At 37.8% G+C, this 21,064-nt stretch overlaps 2 protein-coding genes across 4 annotated transcripts; one reads left to right on the forward strand and one right to left on the reverse strand.

Moving 5' to 3' along the window:
* The first annotated feature begins 9,906 nt into the window (after nucleotides 1–9,906).
* On the forward strand, nucleotides 9,907–11,769 carry LOC117922885. The gene is made up of 3 exons (XM_034841094.1): nucleotides 9,907–9,998; nucleotides 11,233–11,321; nucleotides 11,455–11,769. Exons 1-3 carry the CDS (start codon nucleotides 9,960–9,962, stop codon nucleotides 11,606–11,608), a joined length of 282 nt encoding a protein of 93 aa, XP_034696985.1. The 5' UTR covers nucleotides 9,907–9,959; the 3' UTR covers nucleotides 11,609–11,769.
* Nucleotides 11,770–12,364: 595 nt separating this feature from the next.
* LOC117918295 (putative ABC transporter C family member 15) lies at nucleotides 12,365–18,569 on the reverse strand. 3 transcript variants are annotated; one of them, XM_034834846.1, is made up of 11 exons: nucleotides 18,451–18,569; nucleotides 17,330–18,270; nucleotides 15,846–17,198; nucleotides 15,674–15,760; nucleotides 14,969–15,568; nucleotides 14,717–14,881; nucleotides 14,158–14,452; nucleotides 13,485–14,005; nucleotides 13,346–13,409; nucleotides 13,016–13,255; nucleotides 12,365–12,847 (listed from the first exon to the last, which is right to left on the reverse strand). In XM_034834846.1, exons 2-11 carry the CDS (start codon nucleotides 18,251–18,253, stop codon nucleotides 12,735–12,737), a joined length of 4,362 nt encoding a protein of 1,453 aa, XP_034690737.1. In that variant the 5' UTR covers nucleotides 18,254–18,270; nucleotides 18,451–18,569; the 3' UTR covers nucleotides 12,365–12,734. The 3 variants fall into 3 exon arrangements, with proteins under 3 accessions (XP_034690737.1, XP_034690719.1, XP_034690727.1); XM_034834828.1 differs by having other exon boundaries at nucleotides 15,846–17,269; nucleotides 17,365–18,270; nucleotides 18,451–18,568; XM_034834836.1 differs by having other exon boundaries at nucleotides 15,846–17,269; nucleotides 17,365–18,360; nucleotides 18,451–18,568.
* Nucleotides 18,570–21,064: the final 2,495 nt, after the last annotated feature.

A 21,064-nucleotide genomic window follows, 5' to 3' on the forward strand; every position in this document is an offset into this window, starting at 1 on the left:
AGTATTTGTGTTCGAGGTGTAGTTGGTTTTGTAGATTGGAGATTGTTTTTATTTTTCAATGGAAAATGTTTTTTACTTCATCCTCAAGTAGACCTATAATGAATTCGGATAACATGCGTGCATGCGTGCAGCTCCCTCACCAAAATCTGGAGTTCCTTGCAGATAACATGCACGCAGCTTGCTGTCTAGCTTGGCCCACCTTGCATTACAGGGAAATATTGGTTTACTAAGGCTGTTGAAACACAAAACAATTACAAATTAACACAAGCAAAACCAACTCGCATGTTGATCAGGCGGTTCTGGTTTATTCAGCACTGAATCGATTTATTCTGCACTTTCAACCTCACTTCTGCTAGTGACACCATTTATTCTGCACTGAATCGATTCTAAAGGACAAATGCAGCCTCTAATGCTATGGCAACAACGAGATAATATTGCCATCTGCACGCCAAATGCAATTATGTCAGTTTTCTTAATACAGAATAGGAACAATGCTTCAGGTGAACCATAAAATTCTGCTCCTACTTTCTTCCTAGATTGTGAATTGTGAATTGTCGTACAAACAAACACACACACACGTGATTGTAATAGCTTACTGCTATAAAGTCCTTCAATGACAATAAGAATTCAAATTCACAAATAGCTTTTGTACTGACAATAAAAAATCAAATTCAAAAATAGTTTTTCTCTCTTTAGTTATAGCTGAAACCAATAGCTTCTTTTGCTACTTCCCTTCATATTTAATACCTTTTTCCTCATCCAATTCCCAAATGGATTCATTTTCACAACAAGATGCAAAGATACATAATACAAGACATGTACAAGACACCTAACTCCGTCTCACAAACTCCATATTTAACTTAATTCACCTCAGAGAAATTAAACAAGTGTAAACAAATAAATTAAATGATTATTATAGAGGCCCTGCAATGTTTTCTTGTACATAGGTAGTAGAAACAGAGGAAGGACATTCAGTTTTCACATTTTTCTCCTAAACTTTCAGTAAATCGACCATAAATTTTTAGAAAATTTTAGTACATTTCTGCATGTATTTATGCTTGATAAGTTAATTGATCATGTCGGTTTCAGAGGATTTTTATTGATCAATAAATGAGTGGTGGGATTTTTGTATTAAGTATTACATTATAACCTAAATAAAGTGAACGGCAGAATCCAATCTACATGCTAGACCCCAAAAATATTAGGGACAATGCTAGATTTTTAGTTTAGATAAGTACTATTTCCGGAATTTTGAATTTATGGGCCTCTGATCTATTTGGTTAAATTGCAGTTATAGAAGTTAATACATGCCTTTCTTTCAGGAGCCAGTTTCGTCCAAAGATTTGTTTTCTGCATTTAAATCTTGTCATCCACCCCATGCAATTGACAATGTTATAATACAAATATGATCATAATTGTTGATAAATTTTGGGAAAAGAGAACTACTTTAGGATAGTGTCTTACCAAGTTTTTCTGTTTGCAGTGGTGGAAAAATGATCGATCATATACCATACAGAGATTCAAAACTTACACGAATATTACGACCTTCACTTGGAGGAAATGCTCGAACAGCAATAATATGCACTGTGAGTCCAGGATTAAGTCATGTAGAGCAATCAAGGAACACGCTCTCATTTGCAACTAATGCAAAGGAAGTTACCAAGACTGCTTAAATAAACGTGGTATGATAAGTAACAAAGTTTTCTTCAATAATCAAATATTGTGATTATATCATATTCAAGCTTTGGATATTTATTAATGTCTTGATTCAAAGAACTGCTTGTTTTTCATGTTCCTATTTAACAAAGGAAAATACTTCTTTGTGACCACTGAGATGGACAAGTTTAACTTCTCTAGAGCAGTAGGTGAATCCATTTCAATGAATCACCACAACAATAATCCAAGTTACTGTAGAGTTGCATGCTGAAGTCTGGCCTCAGAGCCTTTCTTTCCTTAAGGTTGCATTGGACCACTTTTAAATATATCTGACAAGGAGTTAACACACCTGCAGGCTAGTTTCTCCCCACTGATTATTTGTGGTACCTATTATATGTATTTTACAAACCAATTAACCACTCTAATGATAAAGACTTGTTTTCTAAGTCAGAAAATGATTTTTTATGGGTAGGTTGTACCAGACAAGAAATTAGTAAAGCATTTACAAAAGGAGGTTGCCCGACTTGAAGCTGAGATATGAAGTCCAGAACCTTCTTCCTTTGCATGTTTAAGAACTTTACTGATGGAGAAGGACTTGAAAATCCAGTAGGTATGCATCGTAGTAATGTGACAATTCCTCTTCATCTTAGGAGATAATTTGTAACAAGCCAGTCAATTAAGTGCACTTAAATACTCTTTCAGCTCCTAGAAATAAATATACTTGCTATTTATTACCCTATTTATGATCTTAGAACTTTGGCTGCAATACTTTCTGTTTTTATTATTAAAATATTTATGAATGTAGAAATCCTAGCCAAGAAAAACACAGAAATAGGATAACTATAGTGTATAGCATCTAGATTGTCGTCCTCCGAGAATGATATAGTTGATTGTTTGTGAATTTTTTAGAGTATAATATACCTAGGATTACCTTTACATAACTAAAAATATCTTCCAATTAAAAGATCAAATTTTGTTTCCAAGTTGAAAATGATTTAAATCAATTTGTAACTACAAGTTTTCACAATCCAACTTTGGATCCAGTACACAAGAGAGAGCAATATTGAGATCTATGGCTTAGGATTCAAGATCTGTTTAAGATCAAATCAAGCCTAGGGACCAATTCAAATTTGAACCCTAAAAACTGATTCTTTTTATATTCATATCACTAAACCCAATCAACTTGAATGGTGGTTTAGGCCTTTTAAGTTCATTCATCCAACTTGCATATCTAACTTTAGACTTAATCACAATAGATTAAACCAAGTCAAGTAGTGATCAAGCAGTGCCTAGTATCACTAGTACCTCAAAAACATCTACCGTATCGCATCTAATCCAACCTACTCAGAGGCTTTTTCTTTCAGATTTAAACATTAAAACCCTGATCTAGCAATCCACATTTCCATGTTCATTCTTAGTCCTCCTTGTCCTCTTACTCCACCTTCATGCTACATCTCTAAAATAAAGGCTTTCTAACCTCCCATGGGGTGGTTGTCACACAGATTCCATAAGAAAAACTAAAGATGTCTCTATTGAAAAGTTAAAAACAAAACCAGGGTTATCAAAAGAAAATCAAAAAAATGTTGTTCAACATAGAATCCTCTCTTCTCTCAAAACTAATTGTGAAAATATTTATATCCTAGCCTTAGAATGACACATGGCTCACTCTCATGGGTCACTTGAACCAAAATATTGTTTCAAACCCCTAATTCATTAAAACAATCTCAAAAGGTAGAATTCCCATTTTGAAAAATGCAAGGAACATGGTGAAATCAATTTCAGGATGTTGAAATAGGAATTTCAATCTTTCTCCATTGTGTCGAACTGCCAAATCAGTTTTAGGACTTCTCATATTGGAATTTTGACATGATGCACTGCCTAGCCATCCAAATCAGTTTCAGGGATTAAGGTAGTACCTGAAGGCCATTAAGGTAGTACCTAAAGGTCATTAAGGTAGTACCTAAGGAACAGTAGCAAAAAACCATTGGTGGACCACTTGAAGACTCAAGAGAATCATATAATGGCATGGTCTAAGGGTTACAAATGAAGACCCGAGGCTTGGGAGAGGTTGAGTTGAAGTTTAGCTAAGGTAGTACCTAGGGGCCATTAAGGTAGTACCTGAAGGCCACTAAGGTAGTACCTAAAGGCCATTAAGGTAGTACCTAAGGAACAGTAGCAAAAAACCATTGGTGGACCACTTGAGGACTCAAGAGAAGCATATAATGGAACGGTCTAAGAGTGACAAAGGAAGACCCGAGGCTTGGGAGAGGTTGAGTGGAAGTTTAGCTAAGGTAGTACCTAGGGGCCCTTAAGGTAGTACCTGAAGGCCACTAAGGTAGTACCTAAAGACCATTAAGGTAGTACCTAAGGAATAGTAGCAAAAAACCATTGGTGGACCACTTGAGGACTCAAGAGAAGCATATAATGGCATGGTCTAAGGGTTACAAATGAAGACCCGAGGCTTGGGAGAGGTTGAGTTGAAGTTTAGCTAAGGTAGTACCTAGGGGCCATTAAGGTAGTACCTGAAGGCCACTAAGGTAGTACCTAAAGGCCATTAAGGTAGTACCTAAGGAACAGTAGCAAAAAACCATTGGTGGACCACTTGAGGACTCAAGAGAAGCATATAATGGAACGGTCTAAGAGTGACAAAGGAAGACCCGAGGCTTGGGAGAGGTTGAGTGGAAGTTTAGCTAAGGTAGTACCTAGGGGCCCTTAAGGTAGTACCTGAAGGCCACTAAGGTAGTACCTAAAGACCATTAAGGTAGTACCTAAGGAATAGTAGCAAAAAACCATTGGTGGACCACTTGAGGACTCAAGAGAAGCATATAATGCCATGGTCTAAGGGTGATAAAGGAAGACCCAAGGCTTGGGATAGGTTGAGTTGAGATTTAGCTAAGGTAGTACCTAGGGGCCCTTAAGGTAGTACCTGAAGGCCACTAAGGTAGTACCTAAAGGCCATTAAGGTAGTACCTAAGGAACAGTAGCAAAAAGCCATTGGTGGACCACTTGAGGACTCAAGAGAAGCATATAATGGCATGGTCTAAGGGTGACAAAGGAAAACCCGAGGCTTGGGAGAGGTTGAGTTGAAGTTTAGCTAAGGTAGTACCTAGGGGCCCTTAAAGTAGTAGCAGAAGGCTACTAAGGTAGTACCTAAGGAACAGTAGCAAAAAACCATTGGTGGACCCCTTGAAGACTCAAGAGAAGCATATAATGGCATGGTCTAAGGATCACAAATGAAGAATTGAGGCTTGGGAGAGGTTGAGTTGAAGTTTAGCTAAGGTAGTACCTAGGGTCCCTTCAGGTAGTACCTCAAGGCCACTAAGGTAGTACCTAAGGAACAGTAGCAAAAAATTATTGGTGGACCACTTGAGGACTCAAGAGAAGCATATAATGGCATGGTCTAAGGGTCACAAAGGAAGACCCGAGGATTGGGAGAGGTTGAGTAGAAGTTTAGCTAAGGTAATACCTAAGGTCCCTTAAGGTAGTACCTGAAGGCCACTAAGGTAGTACCTAAAGGCCATTAAGGTAGTACCTAAGGAACAATAGCAAAAAACCATTGGTGGACAACTTGATGATTCAAGAAAAGCATATGATGGCATGGTCTAAGGGTGACAAAGGAAGACCCGAGGCTTGGGAGAGGTTGAGTGGAAGTTTAGCTAAGGTAGTACCTAGGGGCCCTTAAGGTAGTACCTGAAGGCCACTAAGGTAGTACCTAAAGGCCATTAAGGCAGTACCTAAAGAACAGTAGCAAAAAACCATTGGTGGACCACTTGAGGACTCAAGAGAAGCATATAATGGCATGGTCTAAGAGTCACAAATGAAGACCTGAGGCTTGGGAGAGGTTGAGTTGAAGTTTAGCTAAAGTAATACCTAGGGTCCCTTAAGGTAGTACCTAAAGGCCATTAAGGTAGTACCTAAAGGCCATTAAGGTACTACCTAAGGAACAACAGCAAAAAACCATTGGTGGACCACTTGAGGACTCAAGAGAAGCATATAATGGCATAGTCTAAGGGTCATAAATGAAGACCCGAGGCTTGGGAGAGGATGAGTTGAATTTTAGCTAAGGTAGTACCTAGAGTTCCTTAAGGTAGTACCTAAAGGCCACTAAGGTAGTACCTAAGGAACAGTAGCAAAAAATTATTGGTGGACCACTTCAGGACTCAAGAGAAGCATATAATGGCATGGTCTAAGGGTCACAAAGGAAGACCCTAGGCTTGGGAGAGGTTGAGTTGAAGTTTAGCTAAGGTAGTACCTAGAGTCCCTTAAGGTAGTACCTGAAGGCCACTAAGGTAATACCTAAAGGTCATTAAGGTAGTACCTAAGGAACAGTAGCAAAAAACCATTGGTGGACAACTTGAGGATTCAAAAGAAGCATATAATGGCATGGTCTAAGGGTAACAAAGGAAGACTCGAGGCTTGGGAGAGGTTGAGTTGAAGTTTAGCTAAGGTAGTACCTAGGGAGCCTTAAGGTAGTACCTGAAGGCCACTAAGGTAGTACCTAAAGGCCATTAAGGTAGTACCTAAGGAACAGTAGCAAAAAACCATTGGTGGACAACTTGAGGATTCAAAGGAAGCATATGATGGCATGGTCTAAGGGTAACAAAGGAAGACCTGAGGCTTGGGAGAGGTTGAGTTGAAGTTTAGCTAAGGTAGTACCTAGGGCCGCTTAAGATAGTACCTGAAGGCCACTAATGTAGTACCTAAAGGCCATTAAGGTAGTACCTAAGGAATAGTAGCAAAAAACCAGTGGTGGACAACTTGAGGACTCAAGAGAAGCATATAATGGCATGGTCTAAGGGTGACAAAGGAAGACCCGAGGCTTGGGAGAGGTTGAGTTGAAGTTTAGCTAAGGTAGTACCTAGGGTCCCTTAAGGTAGTACCTGAAGGCCATTAAGGTAGTACCTGAAGGCCATTAAGGTAGTACCTAAAGGCCATTAAGGTAGTAACTAAGGAACAGTAGCAAAAAACCATTGGTGGACCACTTGAAGACTCAAGAAAAGCATATAATGGCATGGTCTAAGTGTGACAAAGGAAGACCCGAGTCTTGAGAGAGATTGAGTTGAAGTTTAGCTAAGGTAGTACCTAGGGGCCCTTAAGGTAGTACTTGAAGGCCACTAAGGTAGTACCTAAAGGCCATTAAGGTAGTAACTAAGGAACAGTAGCAAAAAACCATTGGTGGACCACTTGAGGACTCAAGAGAAGCATATAATGGCATGGTCTAAAGGTCGCAAATGAAGACCCGAGGCTTGGGAGAGGATGAGTTGAAGTTTAGCTAAGGTAGTACCTAGGGTTCCTTAAGGTAGTACCTCAAGGCCACTAAGGTAGTACCTAAGGAACAGTAGCAAAAAATTATTGGTGGACCACTTCAGGACTCAAGAGAAGCATATAATGGCATGGTCTAAGGGTCACAAAGGAAGACCCTAGGATTGGGAAAGGTTGAGTTGAAGTTTAGCTAAGGTAGTACCTAGAGTCCCTTAAGGTAGTACCTCAAGGCCACTAAAGTAATACCTAAAGGCCATTAAGGTAGTACCTAAGGAACAGTAGCAAAAAACCATTGGTGGACAACTTAAAGATTCAAAAGAAGCATATAATGGCATGGTCTAAGGGTCACAAATGAAGACCCGAGGCTTAGGAGAGGTTGAGTTGAAGTTTAGCTAAGATAGTACCTAGGGTCCCTTAAGGTAGTACCTAAAGGCCACTAAGGTAGTACATAAAGGCCATTAAGGTAGTACCTAAGGAACAGTAGCAAAAAACCAATGGTGGACCACTTGAAGACTCAAGAGAAGCATATAATGGCATGGTCTAAGGGTAACAAAGGAAGACCCGAGGCTTGGGAAAGGTTGAGTTGAATTTTAGCTAAGGTAGTACCTAGGGGCCCTTAAGGTAGTACCTGAAGGCCACTAAGGTAGTACCTAAAGGCCATTAAGGTAGTAACTAAGGAGCAGTAGCAAAAAACCATTGGTGGACCACTTGAGGACTCAAGAGAAGCATATAATGGCATGGTCTAAGGGTGACAAAGGAAGACCCGAGGCTTGGGAAAGGTTGAGTTGAAGTTTAGCTAAGGTAGTACCTAGGGGCCCTTAAGGTAGTACCTGAAGGCCACTAAGGTTGTACCTAAAGGCCATTAAGGTAGTACCTAAGGAACAATAGCAAAAAACCATTGGTGGACCACTTGAAGACTCAAGAAAAGCATATAATGGCATGGTCTAAGTGTGACAAAGGAAGACCCGAGTCTTGAGAGAGATTGAGTTGAAGTTTAGCCAAGGTAGTACCTAGGGGCCCTTAAGGTAGTACCTGAAGGCCACTAAGGTAATACCTAAAAGCCATTAAGGTAGTAACTAAGGAACAGTAGCAAAAAAAACCATTGGTGAACCACTTGAGGACTCAAGAGAAGCATATAATGACATGGTCTAAGGGTCACAAATGAAGACCCGAGGCTTGGGAGATATTGAATTGAAGTTTAGCTAAGGCAGTACCTAGGGTCCCTTAAGGTAGTACCTGAAGGCCACTAAGGTAGTACCTAAAGGCCATTAAGGTAGTACCTAAGGAGCAGTAGCAAAAAACCATTGTTGGACCACTTGAGGACTCAAGCTAAGCATATAATGGCATGGTCTAAGGGTGACAAAGGAAGACCCGAGGCTTGGGAGAGATTGAGTGGAAGTTTAGCTAAGGTAGTACCTAGGGGCCCTTAAGGTAGTACCTAAAGGCGACTAAGGTAGTACCTAAAGGCGACTAAGGTAGTACCTAAAGGCCATTAAGGTAGTACCCAAGGAACAGTAGCAAAAAACCATTGGTGGACCACTTGAGGATCAAGAAAAGCATATAATGGCATGGTCTAAGGGTGACAAAGGAAGACCCGAGGCTTGGGAGAGGTTGAGTTGAAGTTTAGTTAAGGTAGTACCTAGAGGCCCTTAAGGTAGTACTTGAAGGCGACTAAGGTAGTACCTAAAGGCCATTAAGGTAGTACCTAAAGTACAGTCCATAAAAAGCACTTGTGGACCACTTGAGCACTGGATAGAAGCACATGAGGGGATGGTGTAAGGGTAGGAAAGGAAGGCCCGAGGCTTAGGAAAGGTTGAGTTGAGGTTTAGCTAAGGTAGTACCTAGGGGCCCTTAAGGTAGTACCTGAAGGGCACTAAGGTAGTACATCAAGGCCACTAAGGTAGTACTTAAGGTACAGTCCCTAAAAAACGAGACTACTTCCCAAAATTACCTTCTAAAATATTATTATTGAGCCTTAACCCTAGGTGGGTCATTGGATGAATGGTTCTATAATTGAGAAGTGCTCATCAAAATCATCAAATCAATTTCGACCCCATATGTAAAAGAGAGCCTTTTTTTTATCTACTTTCCCAAAAATACACTGAAATGTTGAATTTAAATGGTTTTCTGCTGGTACCATTATTATTTATTTTTGGAAATTTGTACCAGCATAAATGGTCTTCTTCTTCACCTTTTCTGAGGAAAAATTGCAGGATTACTCCTTGAAGGTGGAAACCCACTGAACGGAGACCCACATAGCTCATGTTGTGTTTCCTCTGATCGGCTTCTTCTCGGTTCAGATTTGAGTGCTTATTACATGGAATATTTTGGAGACCAGTGGTTGCTTACATGGAGACCGTGGTGGCTGCTGACAAGGAAAACAAAAGGGCAATTTTGGAATAACTTTTTGAAACAGTATTTAGTGCATAAAGCCCATATTCCACTTTCTATGGATTTCATTCCCATATAACCTTCAAATGGGCCTCCCGAAACACAACTTCCCCTAATTTTTTTCTTCCATTTTTTATTTTACCTTCAAAAATTAATAATCTTTTTGGATATTTATTGAATTTTTTATTATTAAAAAAATTAATATTTGCACTTTATTATTTATCTTAAAAAGAAAAAAAAAAGGGATAGAAAAGTAAATTAGTTTTTATTTTAAAAATAATTAACTAAATTAATTTTAAAGATAAAATTATCAACTGTAAGACTTCTAACTTGAGAAGGAAAAAAGGGAGATTAAACAGTTTGAACATTTTGGTATTCTAGAATGTTCTAGTAGAAATTATAGAGTCAAAGAAAATTAAGAGGCAAGTTGTGAAAGTCAATCTGGAAAAGTAACCGCTTATGTGGCTGCCAGCCTGCCACAGCAGCTTGGCGGTGGTTGGTCATTGTTGAAAGTTTGAAACATCCTTCTACTTTCTCCGTCGCGCTATAAATACAGATAGATACGTAACCAGCTTCGTTTGCTTCTCTCTTTCTTGCTTTCCCTACACAACTTCTCTTGGAAAAATTTCTCCTGCGGCGGCGCTTCCTCCATGACTTCTTCCACCGTGAGCAGATGGTTAAGGCCTGAGGTATGTGCTCTCCTTCTCCACCCCGCTCAAATTTGGAGTAGCTGTTTGTTTGATTGATGAGAAACCCAGAAAAATAAAACTTTTTTTTATCATGGGTTGTTTTTCTTTTTATTTATTGATTTCCAGAACATGCTGCATTGATATGAAAATATATGACACTTTCTTTCCTTTTCTGTCCAACCAAACAGATCATTTGTTGAAGGAATATGTTTAAAAAAAAAAATTCTAATCACCCAAGTTTCATAGATCTGCTACAATTTACCCAGAGCTTGAAATTTGAGTTACCCTTATTAAATTCACAATCAACAACCCCAAGGCAAACATAGAAGTGATGAAAAAAAAGCTTGAAAAAGGGATCAAAATCTGCCATCCTCCGAACATTCCAAGATCCAAACTGGGTGTTGCATCTTTTCTCTTGTCGTCACTCATTAGTTTGAGATTAATAGAAAGAAAAAGAAAGGGAAAAAAATAATAATAAAGCTTCAACTGCATTTGATTTTGAACTAGTTCCTGCCTTGTTGGGTTACATGAGGGCAGATCATCTGAGTGTTCAGTTTTGGATATTTATAGTTATACTGTAACCAACTGTTCCCGATCGTAGCTTTATTATATGTCTACTTCTACCCATATATATCGAAGAACTTTCAACTTTTTTTGTTCCTATAGGGGATATCACATATACCCGATACAATATATTCTTTATGAAAATCGATATGTTATATATGATACAGGATTTTATATCACGATACAGTGATATGTGATATTATAATATGATGATACATATACTTTCAATTATTTTTTGTAATTTTTTTTTAAATCAAATGATTTATTTTATTACAAGAATTTATTATATTAATTATTTAAAATATAATAAAAAATTTAAAACCCATCATACAAATAAGAAATAGATAAAATGATCTTATATAGAAAACTGTATTCTTATTGTTAAATACTATATTAGAAGTCAAGTAAATTTATTTTTATAATGATATCGAAGAATTTTTATTTAAATGGTTTAAATATTGATAATAAAAATAATCGTAATCATTGAACACATTTTTTTACCTTAATATATTAGTTTTTTAAAATTTTCTTTTTATGGTAGAAAATGAATGATGGCGAACCCGGAAAGCTATATATATCATGATACATTTTACGAGTTAATAACTATGATCCTATGAGACCGTCGTGTTATTTATTATTTGTTTTGCCTTTTTTTTTCCCAATGGGATAGGTGTATCCTCTCTTTGCAGCAGTTGGTGTGGCTGTTGGCATTTGCGGAATGCAGCTTGTTAGAAATATCTGCACCAACCCTGAAGTGAGGTGGGTTTGTGTTGTTTTTTAAGCTCAGACTCAGCTTCAAGCCTCTCTCTCTCTCTCTCTCTGTTTAATGTCGGAAACTGTTAACAAGAAAACATGCATGTATGATGATGCCATAGTTGAATTTTGGTTTCAGGGTGACCAAGCAGAATAGAACTGCAGGAGTACTGGAGAACTTTGAAGAAGGTGAGAGATATGCAGAACATAGGCTAAGGAAGTTTGTTCGCAACAAAGAGCCTCAGATCATGCCATCTATCAACAAGTTCTTCTCTGACCCAAACTTAGACTAGGAAGCTTTCAGCTTATGATGAATTTGAAAAAGTCAAGTACGATGAGATATTGATTTTTTTGGAGACTCAGAATAAGACATTTGCAGATTGCAAGTTGCCAAGTTGGTTTATGAACTCAATTTTATTGAATGATAAATTAGATTATAATTGCAAATTGAAAATTGATCTAATCTTCATCATCATTGCTTGTAGCAAATGCTTTGGAAGTGTCTGATTGCCCAACCACAAATATAATCGACTAATTATGAAAAGAAAATACAAAATTATACTTAATTTCAATGCACCTACTCTCCAAGATCTTATACCAATGAACACCTACATTTCTTTTTCACGTTCGTGACACAAATTCTCTGATGCTCCTTGGTAGATCGCACCACCTCAAATCATACCGAGGTGATTAATCCACTAAAGCACTACACTCTTTACCAAAATGACTTAAAAAAAGAAAATACCAAAGAAAATAAAATATAATTAAGATTAGTTTGAAGCTTATGCTTATATCGATGAATTAAAATAATTTAAATGAATTTTAAATAGCATATCAAAATAATTTATTGACTTTAAATCTATTTTTTATTTTTCTTCTACTTTTCTTTTTTGTTCTTTTTCTTTTGTATTTTCCCTCAAATTGTCTGGGAACCAAACATAACGAAATCGACGATGTATGATGTATTGGATTCCCTATAATAATGAAATGAACTTGCCAACCTAATTTAATTCATCAATGCTATAGAAGGTTTGTTAGAAATTGAAGAATGGCTAGGGAAAATAGGATGGCTTCTTTCAATTTTGAAGATTACAAGGTTGGTACGCCAAATATCATGAAGGCGGTGACTGGTATCATGATACCAGTTTCTTATCTCTTACTCTCTATAACACTACTCTGTATTGCTGTAGCAAATGTACATGCAGCCCAGAAGTGTAATTACAAAGGTTATTTCACAGACTGTAAATTGAGATCCTGTTATGCTTGAACCAAATTCAGTATATTTCTCTTCACTATTGTTGGGTTATTGCAATGAGGCGTTGCGAGTCGAATTTTAGGTATCTGCTGCTAAAGCCTGCAACAGTCATCCCTCAACTATATACCATATGTGCCTTCGGTGTCTGCCCTTCATCCATGTTTTCATGACGAACTACTCTTGGATGATCTCCTCCGGAACTCCATCACCAATTTCGAGAATGCAGAAGAACTGTCCTTGAGTAACTGAGGCGGTGAGTCATACTCAACAACCTTGCCTGTGTTAGGAATGGTGCCAATAATCAATTAAATCCATTTCACAAAGCATTAAGGAATTGGAAAGCAAGTTTGTAACATGATTTATGCCTGTTCTCTTTAAAGATAGTGGATATTGTTTGGGCATTTGAATGAGAAATTTTTTGTGGCAGTTGGTTTCTGGGGGTTACCTTCATCCAGGACCAGAACCAGGTCATTGTCAATGACAGTGGGTATGCGATGGGCGACCGTGATGACTGTGCATTTGCTTGTTTCTTCTCTTATTGTTTTCTGAATCAAATTATCTGTTGCCGTGTCCACTGAAGCTGTAGCCTCATCCAACACCAGAATTTTCCTCCTCTGCAGTAGAACTCTAGCCAGGCAAACAAGCTGTCTTTGTCCAACACTCCAATTTTCTCCATCTTCTGCAACTGCATCATTTTCCCAAATTTTAGAATAAAACCAGAAAAAAAGAAAAAAAAAAAAAGGTTGCTCTCCATTATCTAATTCATTGTATTTACCTCGTGCATTAAGAAGCCCCTTATCCTGTCCTATAATCTCTGCAAGACGACACTTGTTCAGCACCTGAAACATCAAGCTCTCTTAGTAAAACTATGGCACCATCTATCTTAGAAAAACCGAAGAGTTCTATGTTCTTACCTCCCAGATTTCTTGATCTGAATGCTCTCCTAGAGGATCCAAATTAGTTCTCATGGTTCCTTGAAACAGTGTTGGGTCTTGAGGAATTATGCTCAAGCGAGACCTCAAATCCTTCAAACCCATCTTACTGATATCTACCCCATCAATGAGTATCTGGCCTTCTGAGGGCTCAACGACTCGGAAGAGAGCTTGGATTAATGTTGACTTTCCACTTCCTGTTCTGCCCACTACACCAATTTTCCTTTCTCCTGGGAAGGTGCAAGTTATACCTTTGAGAACCATTGGGAGAGTAGGGGTATATCGGACATGGAGGTTGTCGAGGTCTATTCTTCCATTGCTTGGCCATTCAAGGCTTGGCCTACAATTCTCAATCACTAATGGAGCTTCACTTGGTATTTTGGTGAATTGAAGAATTCTCTCCACTGAAATCATTTTGTTCTCTACATTGCATAGGTTCCATATCACCCAGGCTTGGAGAACATTTAGATTCAAACCATATGTAGCTGCCAGTCCTGCCAAACCTGAGAATAGATCAACCAGTCTGTTAGTACAAAATCTATCTCTAAGATGTAACTACTAGCAACTTCAAACACCAGTTGACAGATAAAAATAATACAATATGCTTCCCACAAGGGAGTTCCAGAAATAAACAAGAGGGAAAAAAGGAGCTTACTGGGACTAATGGCTGACCTCGGCAAGCTCACCAGGATGACAAGCACCAAAAAGAAAACAAGGTTGAAAAGAAAGTTTATCCGAACGCAGAGCCATTCCATTGTGGCAGTGTTGTGGAAGGCAACACGAGAATAATCATCAATCAAGCTGAGATTTCTTCTCAAGAAGCGATCGTCTTGATTGAAGCAACGAATTGTTGCTGCCCCAGCGACAGATTCTGAAAAGTGGTGGAGGATTGGAGCTTTTCGAACCCCAACCATCCTAGCTAATTCTCTGGCAGTAGCAATGTAGTAAGCCTGTGAAAAAATTTCAGGAAGATTATCACTAAGTTAAAGCATCTTCAAAACAATACTAGTAAAACGCAGCATATGTTGTGAAGGATCATCCTGTAGGTTCAAACTTCAACCGACAGAAGATATTTGCATATAGGATCCTATACATCTGTGTATGAAGGATGCTACATTGTTTGAACATTTTAACTGCAACAGATTTTGTTTTAGTTATGCAGGAAAATAGTTGAAAAACTGATCCAAAAATAAGAAAATGGCACTAGTTCTTGCCTGATACCATATGGAGATCGCAAGGATGGATACAAAGAGAAGGAAGACCTGCCAGGCAACTTGGGACATGAGAACAATGATACTTAATAGCTGAATAAGTGCAAATGCTAATCCAGCCAATCTGTATGGAATGTCTGTGTCTACTGTGCTTTGATCTGTAGAAGACTACAATAAAAGAAAAGAGAATTACTTTTTGCAAAAATACAAACTAAAAGACAGAAAAAGTTAATGGAGTTTGGGGATTGAACTTACTCTATTGAGGATTTGACTTGAGGGGGTTGAGTCAAAGAATGAAATGGGTGCCCGAAAAACTGCTTTGATCATTTCAGAGAAGAGGTGGCGTGCAGTCTCAATGGCGATAGTTGATAACAGAACTGCCCTTCCTAATATGAATATGGAGCTTCCCCCAGACAACAAAGAAAATACCCCTATCAACTGCTCTCTGCTAACCCTGCCTTCCTCCTCAGTTGCCCAAGCAATCCAGTAATTACTGCCCATCTGCAGCCCTTGGAATAGAACTTGACACAAAAGGATAACTGGAACCAGACCTCCTTTATAGGCAGAAGTGATAAAGGTTGAATAAACATGCCATTTTACCCGACCAGATTCTGTTTCTTCCTTATGGATTCCATCTAAAAGCTTGCCATTGCTGATGGGGTCATGCGAATTTTCTTCTATGAGGTCAATTTTCTTTTTCTGCGGGGGTTTATTGGTGAAGCAGTTCTCTTGGGATGGGTTCACTTGGTCTAGAGATTTGCTGTGGGCAGTCATCTGTCTAACAAGTTCACTATTTGGATCTGCAATCAAATCTTCATATTTTCCAGATTGAACTATTATGCCATCCTTCATCACCTATAAGAATTTCCATTTATAAAATAAATAAATAAAAAGTCATAATCTAGAGATGGTGATGATCTTGAGTGCTCAACTACATGGACTAAAGTTCCAATAACTTGCCAGAACAAGGTCTGAAGCATCCAAGAACTCCAGCTGATGGGTGACATAAATGACAGTCTTCTGAGACAAGATTTGCATAAGACATTTCTGCAAAAGGATTCCAAGTTTTAAGAGTTTTTGTGTTAACTAAAAAGAAAAACAGTGAAAAAGAAGAGCATGAGATGTTGCTTGCCTGGAACAGGTGTGCTCCGGTATGTGCATCAACAGCACTGAAAGGATCATCTAGGAAATACACATCTGACTCGCTATAGATTGCCCTTGCCAGTTGGATCCTCTGCTTTTGCCCTCCACTCAAGTTCATCCCTCGCTCTCCCACAACACTCAAGTCTCCATTATACCAAAGCTGAATGTCCCTATCCAAAGCACATGCTTCCAAGACATCCTCATAGAAAGCCTTGTTAATTTCCTTTCCAAACAACACATTATCCCTGATTGTCCCAGTTTGAATCCAAGCACTCTGTGGGACATAAGCTTTTGATCCATATACCTTACTTCCTGTCCCAGAGATCCTGGGGATCTCGCCAAGTATGCTACAGAGTAAGCTTGATTTGCCAGATCCAACTGACCCACAAACTGCAACCTTGTAACCTTTCATAATTATCATCCGTTGATCAATTTTGATTGTTGACTTCAAATTTTCATCACATGTCCAAGCGTATTCTCCTACCTCAATATCAATGGAGACTTCAGATGATTCTGAAGTAGGATAGGTTGCGAGCTTCTTTTGATCTTCTTCTTGGATGAACAGTTGGATCCGATTCATGGAGACTTTTGTTTGAGCAATCATGGAAATGAGCTCTGGCAGGTTGTAGATGGGCTCTTGCAGGATTCGAAAAGTTGCTAAAGCTGAGAGAACTCTACCTGTTGTTAATGGTGTTTTCAATACAATGCAGACAGCAAATGTTATAACTGAAACTAAGGTGGGAGAAGTCCAAAAGAGGAAGGCCACTGCTGAGCATGTATAGAGGTACCTCTTTAGCCAATGTCTCTCGGTTTCTCTAAGTGCCTTAATTTTATTCAAAAAGGTGTCCTCCCAAGAGTGCAGTTTCAAGACTCTCATGCTCTTCAGAGTCTCTGAAGTAGCTTTGATTCTCGAGTCTTTTGCTTCCATGATCTTTGAGTGGAGCCTTTCTTGTCTTTTAGCTAATGGGGTGTTTCCCACCATCACCAAAACAGTGGCAAATAGAGCAGTCATGGATGGGGCAGCACCAAGATTCCTATAAAGGATGACAAGAGCCAGGCCAACCTGAACTGGAAGCAACCAAACTCCATGAATACAAAGGCAGAAGTCTCCAATTCTATCCACATCCACGTTGATTAAATTTATGATTTTCCCACTATTGGAGCCAGCATACTTGATCGATAGAGACTTCTTGTAAACCAGTACCATGAGAGCTGCCCGCACTCTGATGCCAATCCGCTGCCCACCCAAGTACCATTGTCTTTGTGATAGAGATTCCAGAGTCTTTGCCATGAAGAAGATCAATGAAAGAACCAGCCCATAATAGTAGCTTGAATCATCACCCTTTCCGGATAAGAAATTCACAAAGTGTGTTATTAAGAAGGGACCCATATAGGAAGCAATTGTATTTGCCCCTACAACAAAACACAGCAACAAAAAAAAAAATGAACAAAAACATATAAAAATCCACTGACCAAAACTAGAAGGAGATGCAAGAACAAAGACCCACCTGCAAAAACTGCATTTATGGCCAGGGATCTCCATACAGAACAGAACAAAGCTTTTGTCACTGATGAAACTTCAGTTTTCTGTTTCCTCAGCGTTTCTTCTAACAAGGAAGAGGCCGTTTCAGCCTTCTCAGATTGAGGAACTGAAGGGATATGGTGTAACTGAAGTTTTTGAACTCGGCCTTTTCTGAAGAGTGGATTGAGCCACAAGAATGTGAGTTTGCTCCAAATTCCAGCACTGCTGTAAGGATCAACACCATGAGAGAGATTTCCTCCCTCACTTTCTAGCAATGGGTGTTCAAGATCACTGCGTTTCTTACCACAATTAAAAGGCAGAACATTGAAACAGAGAAGAATCCACAAAGGAATTAGAGAAGCAAAATCATCAATGGTAGCTTGAGGTACGAAATCAGGCCAAAAATCAGGCAAGGTTAGGATTTTTAACCGGGTGACAAGATAGGCTGAAACAGAAAGCGAACTCAAAATGCTGGAAAAGACCCACCACGAAGTAAGAATTAGAGGCCACCTTTTGTTTTCTCTAGTAGTACTGTTTCTGAAACATGATACTGTGATTATGGCTGCTAAAACCCAAGTCATGGCTGAGAAGATATGTACAAGATTGATGGTTTTCAGACTCCAGAACTCATACAAACAAAAACCCAGGTGAGAAACACAGATTATTGCATTGGACAGAACAGAAACCACGGTAAAAACTGTAGATTTTCTCATTGTTGGTTCATTTTCTGAATCTGCACCACCACCATCTCTCCTTTTTCTCAAAACCCCCACCAAAACCCACGTCAAAAGCAGCCAAAAGAATGCCACATTGATAAGACCCAGAGAGGAATCCATCAGAGCTCCCCAATGCAAAAATCTGAAGAACACCTCCATGTCTGCAATCTCTAGATCTGTGAAAACAAGTCAGCATCTATGCACAACTACGAAGAACAGCTAAAACCCAGTTGAGAAAACGTCACAAGGATCCATAAACAACAAAGCTGAACACGAAAAACTCGAAAGAAATTAAAAAAAGAAAATGGCAATTTCCCTGAAGAGAATTGGAATTGGGTGAGTTTAATGAAACAAACCTGTTCAAGTATGAAGAAAGCACGTGGATGCACCTCTTAAAAGTGATGATGAGGAAGGCTTTGTGCTCTACACAAAGTGCGTCTGGAGGCTCTGATCCTGTGGGGGGACTCTGTCCTTTGGATTGGTATATATAAATGAAACAACACCACACAATGCCATAATCAGAACCTCCAAAACAACACTGCTTACAACTATTCTCCATGGAATTTGTCCTTGTGGGCCCAGAATCTCAACCCCCATTTCGTCTCCTCATTATTTCCCATCTCTTTCCATAGTCCCCAAAATTCCTGAATCAATGCTGTCAATGTTTTCATCGGATGAACACATGCATGTGTATATCTCACCGATACTACTAACCTTTCTTCTTCTTTTTTTTTTTTTCCTTTTTTTTTTTTCCTTTTTTTTTTCTTTATTTAGGGTTTTTATTTTTAGTTCTTCAGTCTTCTTTCCCTCCTGGCTGTGAGGGAAAATTTGTGAGATTTGCACCCTTCTTAGGAATCAAAACCTGGTTGGATACCCTGAATTTCATAATTTCCAAAATTACTAGGATGATATCTGAATGTTTCTAATTTTTTTTTATTTTTAAACTAAAAAGTGAAATTCTTACACAAAAATTAAGCAGGTTATCTACTTGAAAATAAATTTCTATATTTTTATATACATATTTCCATTTTTTAAAATAAAAAAAAAATAGAAAATATATACCAAACGCCACCTAAATTAGTATAAAATCGGTTGAGAGTTCAAGTATTGATTTCCTCGAAGGAAAAAAAAAATTGGGATTATGAACTTTTGTAAAAGAAATATTAGAAATATTTGGTTAAAATGAATGAAATAATCCTCAAAATAAAAAATTTAACTTTTCTCATGTTTTTTTCTGGAAAAGTAATCTATTTTTGACATAAATGTTTTTTTTTATTATAAGTATTTATATGTAGATTTTAAAAGAAATTGTTATTTTTACAAAAAAATAATAATAATATTTTTGTTCAAATGATGCCAAAAAAAATGGTAGAAGGTTAAATTTTAAAAATTGAGTTTTGAGAGACCCTTTTAATCAAATAACCCAAAATATTAAAGGGAAATAATTAAAAATATTAAATATTAAAAAGGAAATTCTTTTTTAAAAATTTTGAAAAGCTTGCCACGTAAGCAAAAATGGCGTGTAGCTATTGGTCCACGTTACGGCTTATTGTGAAGGCGGTCGCACCCGAGCACAAACAAGTTTAATTAGTCTAATTAATCCGAATTATTCACTGCTTATCCCGAAATGGCCTCGTAACTAGCCTCTAAGGATTCTGTCAGTACGGTCAAGGCTGACTCAAACTCCCGCCTGTCGCGCGTGGAGGATACGTGTGCCACTTAGGATGACAAAACATCTCTGAAGACTGAAGTGGGCCTTAAAATATTCTTCTTTTTTTTTTTTTCAAAAAAAAAAAAAACTAGCACATGTGGAAAAGATTGAAACAATATTCTAGTGGGCGTCACTTTCTAACCATCATAGTACACTTTTCAATCTAATCAAACTATGTAATACTTGATTTAATAAAAATTAATCATATAATTATTCTAAAAGCAAAATCCTAAAGAATCAAATAGATACGATTGAAAATATATAATTAAATAAATAAAATTAAAATATAAAATAATAAAAATAGAATTTTAAAATATATATTTACCATAATCTAATTAATCTTATTTTTTAATATATGTATATAATATGGATATAAAAAGTAGCAAATTGCATGAATATCATTCTTAACGGCGACAACAGTTGGGGTATAGATATGGATAAGACATGATTTATAGAATAATGTGGACACACGATTGTTCATTTGTTCATGCTTTGTTGTACGTGGCAGGAGAAATGTGGAATGCAACGGCGGGAGAGAGGCGTGTGAGGAATGGCTTCATAAGGCCCTTTTTCAAAGCAGCACGTGGCGTGTAAAAATGGACGTGTGGAAGACCAGAGTAGATTTACCGTTGTGGTGTGCCAGCCATGCGCATCCACTATGACAGTGGCTTATGGTCCTATACAATTTCGGTGAATTTCCCGGAAACCCATTTCCCGCCCTTTGCTTTTCCTTCAATTTTTTGTTTTTTCAGTGGAATTTTGACGGAACCCAGTCAACTCACTGCTGGCGTTTATGATTCTATCCTTGACTGAATTTTAATTCTTAGCGACATGGCACACTCTCTTTGACCATAGCGCCGACAAGACTCATACAATACAAATACATCACGGGAGGTATGGAACCGAAAATCACTTTTCGGTATCGTTCAATGACCCATACATTAAAAAGGTGTCTAGTTAATGTCTTATTGACATTTCAAAAGTCCCAAGTTTGAGGAAATTGGGGAAAAAAAAATTTACACCAGACATGACCCTCCAAATTTTTAAAATTTGGCACTAGAATTATTTATCAAAATTTTTTTTGAAAAATATTATAATTTATAATTTTTTAATTTTTAAAAATATTTTTTAAATAAATTTTCAAACACTTGATAATAATTTTAAAAAACACTTTTAATATTTTTAATATTTAAAAATTTTTATAATTTAAGTTTCAAAAAAATTTGAAATATTTTCTAAAACCACTATCAAACACATTT

The sequence above is a fragment of the Vitis riparia genome, chromosome 1 (genome assembly GCF_004353265.1).
Source record: "Vitis riparia cultivar Riparia Gloire de Montpellier isolate 1030 chromosome 1, EGFV_Vit.rip_1.0, whole genome shotgun sequence".
Classification (NCBI taxonomy): Eukaryota; Viridiplantae; Streptophyta; class Magnoliopsida; order Vitales; family Vitaceae; genus Vitis; species Vitis riparia.